The sequence below is a fragment of the Puntigrus tetrazona genome, unplaced genomic scaffold (genome assembly GCF_018831695.1).
Source record: "Puntigrus tetrazona isolate hp1 unplaced genomic scaffold, ASM1883169v1 S000000130, whole genome shotgun sequence".
In the NCBI taxonomy this organism is placed as follows: Eukaryota; Metazoa; Chordata; class Actinopteri; order Cypriniformes; family Cyprinidae; genus Puntigrus; species Puntigrus tetrazona.
The window spans coordinates 556,039-570,098 of NW_025047807.1; the positions used below are offsets into that span (position 1 = coordinate 556,039).

The 14,060-nt window shown below is 35.5% G+C and overlaps 1 protein-coding gene across 8 annotated transcripts in view; it reads right to left on the bottom strand.

Moving 5' to 3' along the window:
* Positions 1 to 14,060, bottom strand: part of abcc3 (ATP-binding cassette, sub-family C (CFTR/MRP), member 3) — a 50,618-nt gene that overhangs the window by 5,042 nt on the left and 31,516 nt on the right. For 2 of the 8 annotated variants that reach the window (XM_043229997.1, XM_043229995.1), the window contains 11 exons: positions 13,882 to 14,058; positions 13,060 to 13,227; positions 12,788 to 12,971; positions 11,905 to 12,016; positions 10,838 to 10,991; positions 9,526 to 9,733; positions 5,147 to 5,460; positions 1,765 to 1,964; positions 1,491 to 1,617; positions 499 to 600; positions 281 to 427 (listed from right to left, as the gene is read on the bottom strand). In XM_043229997.1, coding sequence (XP_043085932.1) covers positions 281 to 427; positions 499 to 600; positions 1,491 to 1,617; positions 1,765 to 1,964; positions 5,147 to 5,460; positions 9,526 to 9,733; positions 10,838 to 10,991; positions 11,905 to 12,016; positions 12,788 to 12,971; positions 13,060 to 13,227; positions 13,882 to 14,058 — 1,893 coding nt within the window. Of the gene's footprint in view, positions 1 to 280; positions 428 to 498; positions 601 to 1,490; positions 1,618 to 1,764; positions 1,965 to 5,146; positions 5,461 to 8,046; positions 8,358 to 9,525; positions 9,734 to 10,837; positions 10,992 to 11,904; positions 12,017 to 12,787; positions 12,972 to 13,059; positions 13,228 to 13,881; positions 14,059 to 14,060 lie in introns of those variants that run through there. The other 6 variants (XM_043229996.1, XM_043229998.1, XM_043230000.1 and 3 more) reach the window with 5 other exon arrangements.

The window sequence follows — 14,060 nt, forward strand, 5'->3', positions numbered from 1 at the left end:
AAATCATAATTTTTATGTTGTATAAACTCAAAATTGCAAAATAGAAATGCGCTACTCTGCAAAAATGATCATAATTATGTTATATAAACTCAAAATTTCGAGATAGAAATGCGCTAGTCTGTGAAAATGATCATAATTATGTTAGATAAACTCAAAACTGCAAAAAAAAAATTCTTTTAATCTCTCGACAGAAAGGCTTTTGGTGAAGGCTTGAGGAATAACTTGCAAATGATAAAAAAGGCCCAGTGTTCCTAACGCTGTCAGTGAGAGCAGCGCTCACCTTCTCTCCTCCTCTGACCTTCAGCGAGATGTTCCTCAGAACCAGGTCGAGTCCCTCACGATACCTCACGCTGTAGTCTATGAACTCCACGTTGCCCTTCGGAGGCCAGTCCGGAGGAGGCTGCTTGTCCTTCACTATCCACGGAGCCTAGGGGTTCAGGAGCGCCTCTGTGAGCCGTCAAGTACGGTGGCGCTGGGTTATATTCTACTGTACTGTACCTCGGTCTGCGTCTCTGAATACTCCTTCACTCTCTCCACCGCTACTATGTTGCTCTCGAGGTCAGAGGTCATCCTCACCATCCAGTTCAGGGACATTGTGACCTATTCAGCAGAAAACAACAATAGTTTTATCTAGCTTTGTGATAAACCTGTGACCGTATCGTGAGAATATTGCTGCTCTGCGATGAATCGCTTACGCTCCTCTATTGCTTTGGATAAAAAAAAAGTTTTTTGATGTTCTTCTATGCTAATAATTTGCTCAAAAATATGTGAATATATTGTAAAATATTTTTTTTTGGCGTCTTCAGTGGCGCACAATCCTTCAGAAATCGTTATAATACGCTGATTTGCTGCTTAAGAAACGTTTCTGGTTGTTATCAGTTATCAGCATTCGTTAAATTGATCAAAAGTGACGGTAAAGACATTTATAATGCTGAGGTTTATTTCGATTTCACATAAACGCTGGGCTTTTCATCATTAATAAATATTAGAATGATTTCCGAAGGATCGTGTGACACAAGACTGGGGAAATCACAGCGATAAATTACAATCGAGCATATATTCACGCAAAAAAAGCCATTTTGAATTATAATAATATAATTGCACAATTTTTACTGTACAAATAAATGTTCGCCATTAATAAATATTAGAATGATTTCCGAAGGATCGTGTGACACAAAAGACTGGAGAAATGATACTTTGATCACAGCGATAAATTACATTCGAGCATATATTCACGTAAAAAAAGCCATTTTGAATTATAATAATATAATCGCACAATTTTTACTGTACAAATAAATGCGGCTATGGTCAGAAGTAGAGACTTTTGTCAAAAACATTGCAAAAATCGTTAATATTTAAATACGATGCATTTCAGCATCAGCAGTTACAGTAAAAATAGCTCTATTAAGCACATTACGATTTTAGCGGTTCGCTCTTTTACTCGTTTAAAGGTACAGGTACGTGTTTATTCACAATGAGTGTGACTTTACCTGCAGAGCATATGACACGGACAGACCGACCAATCCGGGGTTGAGGCTGTCCTTCCCGAACACGGCGAACAGAGCAGCGAACAGCACAATGCAGTTTCCGATAAACTCGATGCGGACCCCCAGCCACCTGCGTGCATCCCAACACGACACCGTTACGCCCGAGAGACGCTCCGAACCGATCCGAACCACCCCCCCCCCCAAAATTATTCTCTGTGAAGCGGATGGTAAAGAATAAAAACTGCATGCGTCCAAACGAGAGCGAGACCGAACCTACCTGTTGGAGACAATACCGGGGTAGTAACTCTTTTGGTTCTCATCCACTTTCATATCGCTCATGAGAACAAAGGCAGCGTTTCGCCCGTAGGCGCGGATCACGCTAGTGCCTGTGATGGTCTCCGAAAAATGAGAATATATAGGAGACCTACTGACAGACTCCAGTCTCTTAAGCTGCCGAGACGTGGCTACATAAAATCTCTACGGAGAGAAATAAACAATCTGATATTATAACAACACCACAACATCATACATATACAGATATAGATATATATATATACAGAAATATTAGATATTCATAAATATACAAGTGAGCGAGGATTCAGAAAACTTTCAGCTGAGCAAGTCTTTTCATGTAAGACTTTAAAAGGAGCCGTATTTCAATCATGCACAGTGACTTTATATTTGTCTGAACTCTACAGGAGTTTGGTCTGTTTATTACTAACTTACTGCTATTAAATACACTGCAACAAGAAAAAAATTGATCATTTTCAATTGGTCCTCCAATGCAAATATTAACGGCAACGACTCTTTTGGCCGTAATACAGTTTGGGCTCAGTTTTGGACTTTTTTGCATCATTGCTCCAGAATCGAAGGTCAGATGATCCTTCAGAAATCATTTCTGCTCGAGAAATGATCAACGTTGAAAACAGTTGTGCTGCTTCATGTTTTTGAAGAAATTGAGATTCTCTTACGAATAGACAGTTGAGAAGGACAGCGCTTACTTGAAACCAAAATCAGTTCGTGGTTCTAGATAATCCAAACATCCTTCGTTCAGACAAACCATGACGTCCAATTTTTATTTCACAATTGAACTTCGTTTCTAGAATCCTCACTTTCAATTTTTCAATTGTTCAGAATGCGCGATAGGAATTGCTTTACAGATATTTCCCAAACGGCGTTCACATTAAGGGATCGAATGTAAATGGGATCAAACGCTATCATAATGTTGTAGTGTTTGGTTTGGCTTTTGTGTATTCCTGAGTCGGTGTATACAACGAAATCAATGAGAATGTAGAAGAGCGCGCTTGATATTTTGGCCGCATGCAGCGAGTGATTTGCTTTTTGCGCAGAGAGTATAGAAAGACAGCTCGCGCCATGCCAAGCCTAAGAAATGCTTAAAAGAGAGAACGTATGTGAAACTGAAACGCGATGAAGAGGGATGCGAGGCCGAGTTAAAAATTATGCAACGAGAGATTGGAATTTTAGTACCTAAAATATCTTGAGAATCACAAAACTAATGAAATCACACCAAAGGCCCATAAACATCTATTTAACAAAAAACAACGATTGTACAGTATCAGATGTTGTAAGCTCTTTTTGTTATCACCGTAATGCTGTTTTCTTCTATCTACTTGTAATCAGGATCTGAACGGGTTAAGCAGAATTTAACATCACGTTGTTAGTGGCCTAGACGTTAGTGCTAAGTTAAAGGAACAAGTTCGGCCGAAACGCTCGCCCTCAGGTGAGATTCTTTCTTTATTAAATTTGGAGAAATGTAGCATTGCATCACTTGCTCACCGATGGATGCGCTGCAGTGGATGGGTGCCGTCGGAATGAGAGTCCGAACGGCTGATAAAAACATCGCAATAATCCGCAGCACTGCATCAACTAGCATTTAGTTTTGAAGAAAATACATTAAGAGTATTTTTTAAAGGTTTTACTTTTCTGTTTACGTGTTTAGGCTTGTGAGCGACGTTTGATCTGTGCAGATTTCTCTCCTGATTCATACCAGACCGCTTATTCATTATGTGTTGCGGACAAAAACATCCAAAACTGTTTAATTATTCAATCTGTTTCTTGCAAACGCAATGCTTTTGCAGTCTCAAGTGATGGACTGGAGCGGCGTGGATTCAGCCGTTTGGACTCTCATTCTGACGGCACCCATTCACTGCACTGTTTCTCTTAATCGGATGAAGAAATAAACTCATCTACATCTTGAATGGCCTGAGGGTGAGCACATTTTCATCTACGTCTGAACTATTCCTTCAACAGCGGGACGCGTCACCAAATCCACTTCTGACACGCGGACTCTTATTGCACCCTTCATTAAAACAACTACGGCAACAAGTTAAAAGTCCTGTCTGTTACGTGCGCTAGCATTAGTGCTGGCAGCTACACGCTACACTGTTAGTGTTAGAGGAGCGCTCAGAATGAATGCTGGTGAAGTGATGAGATACAGCACAGCAAAACACTTCAAAACCATGTTCAGTAGAAGACAAATGAATTAACTTCTACTCCTGCGAAGCTAACTCTACAGTAAAGGGCTGTTCTTCACCTGCCTTTATAACGTTTCAAAAGTACCTGAAATATGGTACATGAAGTTTGCTGCTCACTACTGGGAATTAATATACACTTGAATAAAAAATAAATAATAAACATACATTGTTGCCATAATTTAAATATATATATATATATATATATATATATATATATATATATATATATATATATATATATATATATATTTTTTTTTAATATTACACACACATATATATATATATATATATATATATATATATATATATAATTTTAGTTTTTATTTATTACTTCTTTGATTAAATTAATCATAATAATGTATTGCAACATTTAATAAAAGTATATAATAATATTATTTAGTAACAGCACTAGTAGTAGCAGCAGCATTAAATCATTTAATGCATTAATTTAATAAGGCTAATAATTTAGCTAACTATACAGCAGTAAATATAATTATAATAGTAACTAATAATAATAATAGTTATTATTACTTCGAATTTTTGCAGTAACATAATTATATAATAATAATTTTAGCGTAATGTTTTGATGTAATACCATAAAATAATTAATATCATTACTAGCAATAGTATTAATAGCATATAATTTAACAAATTATTGTAATAATATTTTTAATAATAACAATAATAATACATGATTGAAACACGATTAATCATCATCATCTATTATTACATCAGAATATATATTTGACAAAGCATTAGAATATATCATTTGACAAATATATATATATATATATATATATATATATATTAATAATAATAAAAGAACACTTTTGACGCAAATTGTTATACTGTTAATAGAGCATGCAATATTAATGAAATGTGAAGCGTGCTATATTGCACGCTAGTAAGCTCTGTTACTCTCCTGGGAAGTTCTCAAGAAGGTGTTTTCGGTGAAGAACAGCCACGACTACCGGATCAGAGAGCCGAACCTCGCCGAGTCTCGACTCCCTGAGCGCTCTACACCCGAATGACCAAACCACACGCTGTCCAACTACAACACTACGACAGTGATAATGCAGCTAGAACATAACAACAACAACAACAACAACAACAACACATGTTAGCATGCTGTATTAATGAGTTAGCAGACTTGTTCCTATTTACCTGGACCCACCAATAGAACAGCATTAACGGCACTATGACTATGAGGAACATAGGGGTGAGGGCAGAGCATACGATCAGCACATTTACTGTGTACCAGAAAGTGCGCATCCAGATATCAATATTGTCTGGAATGAGAGAGTCTATTGTGTCCACGTCTTTGCTGAAGCGGTTCAAGACCCGCCCAGACGGGGTGGCCTCGAAAAAGGCCTGCGGGGCCCTCAGAATGGCGTGGAGCATGTGGAGGTGCGTCTCGTGGGCCGCCTTCAGCATGCTGTACGCCCGACACAGTAAACAGTTGGCCAGAATCAGCGCACCTGTTGAAGGGCAGCACACGGGTTAGTGGGATCGACCCTCTCGCTCCGCAGCGCGCGCGCGCGTGTGTGTGTGTGTGTGTGTGTAATACTGACGGAGGCCGGCGCCGTGTCCGCTCATCTAGGAGAGAAACAGACTCGTGTGGAAGTCAGAAAAGGGCTTTCTCTGGTGTCTGTGGACGTGTTTCTGCTGCGCTTTGGATGAAAAAAAACGATTCGAAAGTTCGGGGGTCGGTGAGAAAGAAACCCGTACTTTTAGTCACGAGACTGCATTCATTTGCCAGTAAACATTTCTGTTTCCAAATAAACGCTGTTCTCCTCAGCTTTCCATTTCCATTGAAATTCTATTGAAAATTAAAGTTTTTATTTACATGATATATGTGTGTTTACTATGCATATTGCATATATGTAGACGCACACAGTATATATGTAATAATATGCATGTATTTACATTCATATATTATTATATATATATATATGTATAAAATATATAAACATAACATATTGTTCTCAAATATACAAATGCATGTGTGTTTATACAATAAATATAAATATATGCATGCATGTGTGTGTTTGTATATACAGAATATATATACACAGCGCGCACACATATATATCACGTACACAAAAACTTTTAATTCGGATGCAATTAATTAGATCGGGATTAATGACCGCCCAGAACTAGTTTCAGCGTATTAGAATGATTTCTGAAGGATCATGTATAACACTGAAAACTTAAATAATGATGCTGAAAATTCAGCTTTGATCACAGGAATAAATGACATTATTCCGATTTAAAATAGCTATTTTACTGTATTTTTAACCAGATAAATGCAAGATAAGATATCTAAAGACTTAAGCAAAGGATCTTTTTACTTGATAGCAAAACAGCTTGTTTTCCGAAAAAAAAAAGCTCAAACTTGAGAGAATTTCAGTCCAACATAAGAAAATAAAAAATGCATTTTTCCCTTATTTTAAGCAAAAACGTGCTTAATGTTGATGCTTTATTTTTTTAGAAAACAAGCTCTCATTTGGATCATTAACTAAGAACTAGTTGATCACCTAGTTAAACGTAATAACTCAAATAAAGCATTGCTTTCAAAAACCCAGAGCAAGATGTAATAACTCCTGATGAATTGCCTGGAGAAGTGTGTTTGTGTTTGATGGTCAGCAGATGGCGCCGGTGAAGCCCTGCCTGTAGTGCGTGTGTGCGTGTGTGTGTGTGTGTGTGTGTGTGCGTGTGTGTGTGTGTGTGTGTGTGATGCTTTGTGCTCATGAATGGCTGTGACTGTGAAAGCAAACAGCAGCAGAAGTTAAAGCAGGAAGTGGGCAGCAGGCACTGAGGGAGGGACAGGAAACAAGCTCTAAGCGCTCGCCGGGAGACACGTAAGACACAAGACACGGCTTCGCTCGCACCACGTAAAAATCTGATCCTTAGGACCCAGTGTCTGCGTGACAGCATCGGATCTGTGTGTTCTAGCGCTTTTCTTCATGAACTGTTTGCTGCATATAGACTGCAAAAAATGATTTTCTTACTCAGCACTTCTGTTGTTTTTCACCATGAATGGCAGAAAAGTTTGAAATAAAGATACAAAGTCGTACATTTACATTTAGATGAATTCTTGTTTTAGGCTTAAACTTGCTTAATTTTAATATAAAAATGAAAGACTTAACATTTAAAGAAAACAGATAAAAAAAAAATACTAAAAAATAAAAAAAAAAAAAAAAAAAAAAAAAAAAAAAAAAAAAATATATATATATATATATATATATATATATATATATATAAAAAATTTAGGTTAGAAAAATACAATTAATTCAAAGTATTTTAATCTGTCTTAATTTTAATATAACAATATAAGACTTAACATTTAAAGTCAATTTTCTTCCCTAGAAATGCATTTAAATAAGACAGAAAATGTAAAAAAAACAAAAAACTAAAAAATAATATAACAATTAAAATCACATAAGATGTCTTAAAATGACATATGATAAAAGAAATCTTTCAGGAAGGATCTCATTTAACTCCTTTACTGAATTAAAATAAAATCATCCTTCACTTGCTTTAAAGGAACGCTCCACTTTTTTGGAAACAGGAGCTTCGATAGTTTTCATATTTAAAACGTAACTTTATGGTTACATCGTCTACTAAGACCGTCTGAAAACGAAAAGTTGCTATTTTCTACACTGACACGACTAGGAACTATACTCTCATCCCGGCGTAATAATCAAGGACGTTCTCTGCCGCACCAGGCGGAGTGATATCACGCAGCGCCTGTGGAAAGTAGTCCCCAACTTCCAAAAATCATTTTTTGCAGTGCACGAGCAAAAGCGACGGCCTTACAGTAATAAAGGACACTTTTAATGCGATCTCGCGTGTCCTACTTGACAGAATAAATGTAAATGTGCGTGAAAAATCAGATGTCTCCCGCCGTCCGAACGAAGCCGTATAGACACAGAGGAAGAAATCACACGGACTGACTCGGACGTCTCTGTACCATATCCTGGGACAAACGCTCCTCCAAAGGGAACTGAAATGCAAACGTTATCCAGAATCGCTGCAAAAAAAAAAAAAAGGGGGAAAAATACCTGCACAAAGAAGTAAATCAAAGCCAGAGGGCCAGTGACCAGCGCGAATATGGGCGTACTGCAAATGATAACAATCATGGTGGACAGGGAGGCAAAGAAGGTGCCCAGGAACATGAGGATGGTGGACGGGAGGACCTCATCGATCACGTAAATGTCCTTGGAGAAGCGGTTGATGATCCGGCCTATGGGGGTGGTGTCAAAGAAAGACTGGGGCGTGTGAAATTTGTTGTCCAGCAGGGTCTGGTGCAGCTTGCGTGCGGCCTGGATTTTCCCCAGAGCCAGAGTAAAGGAGGAAAACATAACCAGGACGCCTGTGTTAGAGAGACCAGAGGAGGGGCACAGCGTCACTACACTACACACGCCTGCAGGGGATTGTGGGAGAGAGAGAGAGAGAGAGAGAGAGCGGGAGGCCGACGAGAGCGCAGTCCTCACCACAAACGCACACAAAAATACTTCGGCGGAACGCAAAGGAGAAACTAGCAGGACGACGAAAGTTTGTTTTAAAAAAAATTACGTTTCGTGAGGTCATCGGCGCTTTTTCTGCGTGAATGGTTGCCAGGTTGAGAAGATAAACTTAAACGCCGTGCAGAAAATGCATTCTGTTTAAGAGAGAATGTCTGATTTGGGGTTTTAAATAAAATGAAACCAACATGTCAATAAAAAACTTGTGTCATTATTATTATTTTTTTTTTTTTTTTAACAAAAGCATTTTGATTTAAATGTCATTTGGTGCAACTACGTTTTCCTCACAGGTTATTTTAAAGGTAAAAGAAAATAGTTGTGTTTTTTTTTCTTGCAAATATCGTGAATTAATTAATATTACAGTAAACGCGAATTAATGACGATTAATATAATTGTAATATTTATAACATTTAATTAAAATTATAATAAAATATTTTTTATGTAAAAATTGCAATTAATAGTATTAAAAATAAAGGTTTTGTTTTTTACATAATATGCATATGCGTATTGTGTTTATTTATTATGTGCATGCATACACACCTACTGTATATATTTAAAAATAGTATATAAATTTATATAATTATATTTTATAAAAACATACTTAATGCATAAACCCGACATATTTTTCTTAAATGCATACATGCATGTTTGTGTGTTTATATATACATAATATATATACACAGTACATATATATTATGTAAAATAATGTTTGAATCATTTGACAGATGTAATATTTGAAAAGAGTATTTTTAAGGTAAACAAACATGACGTGCAAATTTTTGTATTTAAGTTTAAGCGAATAATTTCTCCTTTTTCATCATTTCTCCTTTTTCATCCCGGGAAGCGCGACGGTTTAGAAAGGCCTCGTGGGTGAACTGTCCCTTTAAGGTGGACGTGAATGAAATGATGCGACCAGGTGTTCAGTCAGTATTTCTGTGTCTGGTTAAACAACACGATCAGACGAGACTAGCGTTAGATTAGCGTTAGCGTGTGTGCTCAGCGCGGCTCAGGCCGTACCTTGTGAAATGCCCAGCGCGGCGTACACCCCCACCCTCATGGGCGTTCGCTCCAGCGTCCGGTTGTGCTGCGCGTCGTTCGTCCACTCGCTCAGCCAGAAGTTGGCTCCGATGGAGGCGGCGCTCTGACAGCCGTACAGGAAGCAGATGAAGAGCGACAGGAAGGGCCCCACGGCCTTGGCGTACTCCCAGTACACCTTAAACTTCACCTGCAACACAGACACCGGGAGAAAACACTCTGAAGAGCCAAAGCAAGGCCTTAACATTCTGGATATGATGAGTTCATTACTAGCTGTTAGATTATTATTTATTATTTCTAATAATAAAATTAAAGGTAACTCAAAATGCAATTTTAAACCCTGCTTTTTGCTATTTTATGTACTCTCTATTTCTCTCTCTTTCACTATAAATATATATATATATATATATATATATAAATATATATATATATATAAAAAAAAATATATATATATATATATATATATATATATATATATATATATATATATATATATGTGAAGCTTTAGTCATACCATTAAAAAGAGAAATAAAGACAAAATTCATTAAATTATAAATGAAAATGAAAATTAATTTCTCAGGATGGGGACTATATATTTTTATTCTTTTTCTTACGGGATATATTTTATGGAATGATGGAAAATTACAATTGAAATAAAATCTATGGATGCGTTCTATACATTAATTTTATTATTATTAAAGTGATCATTTTTACCGACAGAAAAAGGGGAAATGAACAAAAACTAAAATTTAAGATAATGCTAATTATAATCGAAACGTTGCGTTTAAATTATTTCATAGCATTTTTACATAGGTTACTTTTTTTTAAACGATACGAGGCTTTAATTTGATTGCACAGATAAAACAAAGACAAAAGTAATAAAAAGCTAATATGCTTAAAAAACATGTTTTTCTTGAAATAAATATACTTCACAATATGGGACTTTCTTGTTTTTATTTGATGGGTAGCAGTCATTTTTTAGATTTCCTTTTTTAACTTTTTTTTCTTGCAGTAAACATTTTATTATATGGGCCTTTGGTTTGTTTTAATGCAAAAAATAATAATAATAATACATTTTAAAGATGCTATGAATGGGTTTGTTTCTGGTATATCGCGGATGAATGCGAGCTACTTTTCAGTTCTTTTAGATGTTAGACCTCATAGTTTATCTTCCGTTTGTAATACTTCCTACTGCATGTGAGGCTCAGTTGTTACAGCATTCGGTGTGAGGTTATAGCAGGGTTGTGTTGTGTTTGTGCGCTCCTCCACACGAGGGCAGTCTGGAGTCACCAACCCGTCCGGTTTCGGCCGTCTCAGCCTGGATGAGTTTCTCCACCTTCGGCTCCTTCTTCTCGAGCGGAGACTCTGGGTGCTTCCTCTCGCTGCAGCGCCGCCGCCGGGACATTTTCTTTGGGTTCTCCAGATCGTTAGACATGATGCTCATCTGCCTACAGCGACCGAAGAGAGACGCACAGCCTGATGGGACATCGCGACTCCAACGCATACGCGTTCGTATTGACATGAGGTGATTTTTGGGGATATTTATTAGTGATGTCGTCACGATTAATCACGAGCAAAAAAATAAAAGTTTTTGTTTACATAATATATGCATGTGCGCTGTTTGTATTTATTATGTAAATACAAACACACATGCATGCATATATTTACAAACAATTAATTTGTTTGCATATTATATTTATTTATAATATAAATGATTAACATATGAATAAATAAATATCATTATTAATAATATTAATATAAACATCTAAATAAAATACTAATATTTTCTAAATATTTACCGTATTTGTGTATATTTAGAAATCCATAATAATTATAAATAAATAAATAAAGTACAGATATATTATTTGATATATATATATATATATATATATATATATATATATATATATATATATATATACACACACACATATATATATATATATATATGTGTATATATATATATATATATTATAATATATATGTATAATTTTGTATTTGATTAATCACGATTAATCTTTCGAAAACACTAATGTTTTTTTTATTAAATGTAACACTATTTTTTAACCAACTTTATTAATCCCATAACTTGAACGCATCTTTAGGACGATGTTTATTCCTAAACATTCAAATAGGAATAAATATAGCGGCTCGGTAGCTTCCAAATCTTCTGTATATTCCACTGAACGCGACATTAAACGGTTAACTGGAAATACAACAATATAACCGCGAAGTCGCCTGAAAATAAAAGCGGTGTTAGCCGGGAGCCAGATTCGTCGTCAGGGGAAGCGCTCGTGAAAAGCAGAAGTCACAAAGCCAAAGCAACTGGCAGACCAAGGGCCATTAAAAATGCATGCGTACCTCATGAACTGTCTGCGAGCTTCGTTCACCACGGGCTCGTTATCCACCATATCTGTGTGATTACTGAGAGCGTCTTCAGGAAACTCCTCCTCCTCGTCATCAAGCAGCGAAACTGAAAAACGTCAAAGAAACAAGACCAAAACTAAAGCAACGGTATGGGTCATACATGCGTTATGAACAAAAAAACATATATATGCACATATAATTTATATAAAAATGTACATTTTACAGCTTGTAAATATTAATAAATAATTGTTTCTTAGTCTTTTATACGTGTATAATTTAGAAACATATATACAAATATCACACAAATATATGAATAATAAATATTCTATATAATGTATAAATAAAAATATATTTATTATACACAAATAAATACTATCTAAATATATGAATTATATTTCATGTGTTTTGCAAATAAATAAATTAATTAAATTATACATGAACAACTAAATAAATTAGCAAAATAAATAAAATAAATTAGCAAAAAGCTAATAATAAATTGAATACATGAATAATAAATATTTTATAAAATGCATTAAATATAACTTATATAATTTTATTTTATATTTAAATACTATATATATATATATATATATATATATATATATATATATATATATATATATATATATATATACATATATATAAATATTCTTATATAATATAAATTATATAAATATTTTTGATTAAAAAAAAAAAAATATATATATATATATATATATATATATATATATATATATATATATATATATATATATATATATATATAATTTTTTTAAATAACCAAAAATATTTATATAATTTATATTATATAAGAATATATTTAAAAATATATTTTATGTTTTTAATTTAATATTTTGAAATAATAATTTTTGTGTACCGGTGACTTCATCGTCTTCTATGATATCCTCGAGAGAGTAGTTTCTGAGGAACTCTGCAAAAGCTCCATTCTGCTTGAGCAGCTCCTGGTAGGAGCCCATCTCCGACACTCGTCCTTCCACCATCACCAGGATGTTGTCCACCTGCGGCAGGAAGCTGATCCCGTGGGTCACCAGTATTCTCGTCTGGAAGAGAAACGGCTCACTTTACCCTGTTCTGCTGAATCCCATCACAGTCCTGACCGCTATCGGAAACGGTCCAGCGCATACATACCTTTCCCTTGAGGGCTCCTTCGGGTCCGATGACTTTGTCAAAGATGTGTTTGGCGACGTGAGCGTCGACGGCAGACAGAGGATCGTCCAGCAGATAGACGTCGGCTTCGCTGTACAGCGCTCGGGCCAAACTCACTCTCTGCCGCTGACCGCCGGACAGATTAATGCCCTGCACGCCATAAACGATCAATTAAAACCGGAAATGCACGTATGTATGATGCAATACTTATTTGACGGCAACGGAGCTAAAACGAAAGCATGAGGAATGCACATTCGTTTTTTTGCCATTAGTTGGTAGGGCATTGTCAAATTTCGTAATTATCTGACCCCCGTCAGCTCATAGAAGTATATGAAGAGGTACAGCATCATATCCGTCACAAATGCAGTATGGAGTGCCTTAAGGCTCAGTACTAGGACATACAAAGCTTACTTTGTATGTCATAATAATAATTAAAAATAAATAAATATATAAATAATAATAATAATAATAATAATAAAAAAATATATATATATATATATATATATATATATATAAATCATATAAAAATGTAACTCAAATTAATGTTCTGCACAAAAACTCGCTTTGTATGTCATAAAATATATTAAAATAATATATAGTGTTAAATATTATCTAAAATATATTTTTATGTAATTAATTGTAGTTACCATACAGCACTGTTTAAATAAAATGTATAAATAAAAAGCAATTAAATAATTTTAATGTGTTTTTTTAAAATAATATAAAATATGTTTTGATATAATTAACTGTATTAAATGAACTAAGCCCTGTTTATTCAAAAGTCATGAGGTTGAGGTCCAGCACCTTCTCTCCGATCTCAGTCTGGTCTCCTCCAGGAAGCACTTCCAGGTCAGGGGTCAGAGCGCAGGCCTCCAGCACGCAGCGGTACTTCTGCTCCACATACGGCCTGCCGAACAAGATGTTGTCTCTGAGCGTGGCGTTCTGGATCCAGGCCTGCTGCGGCACGTAAGCCACGGAGCCCT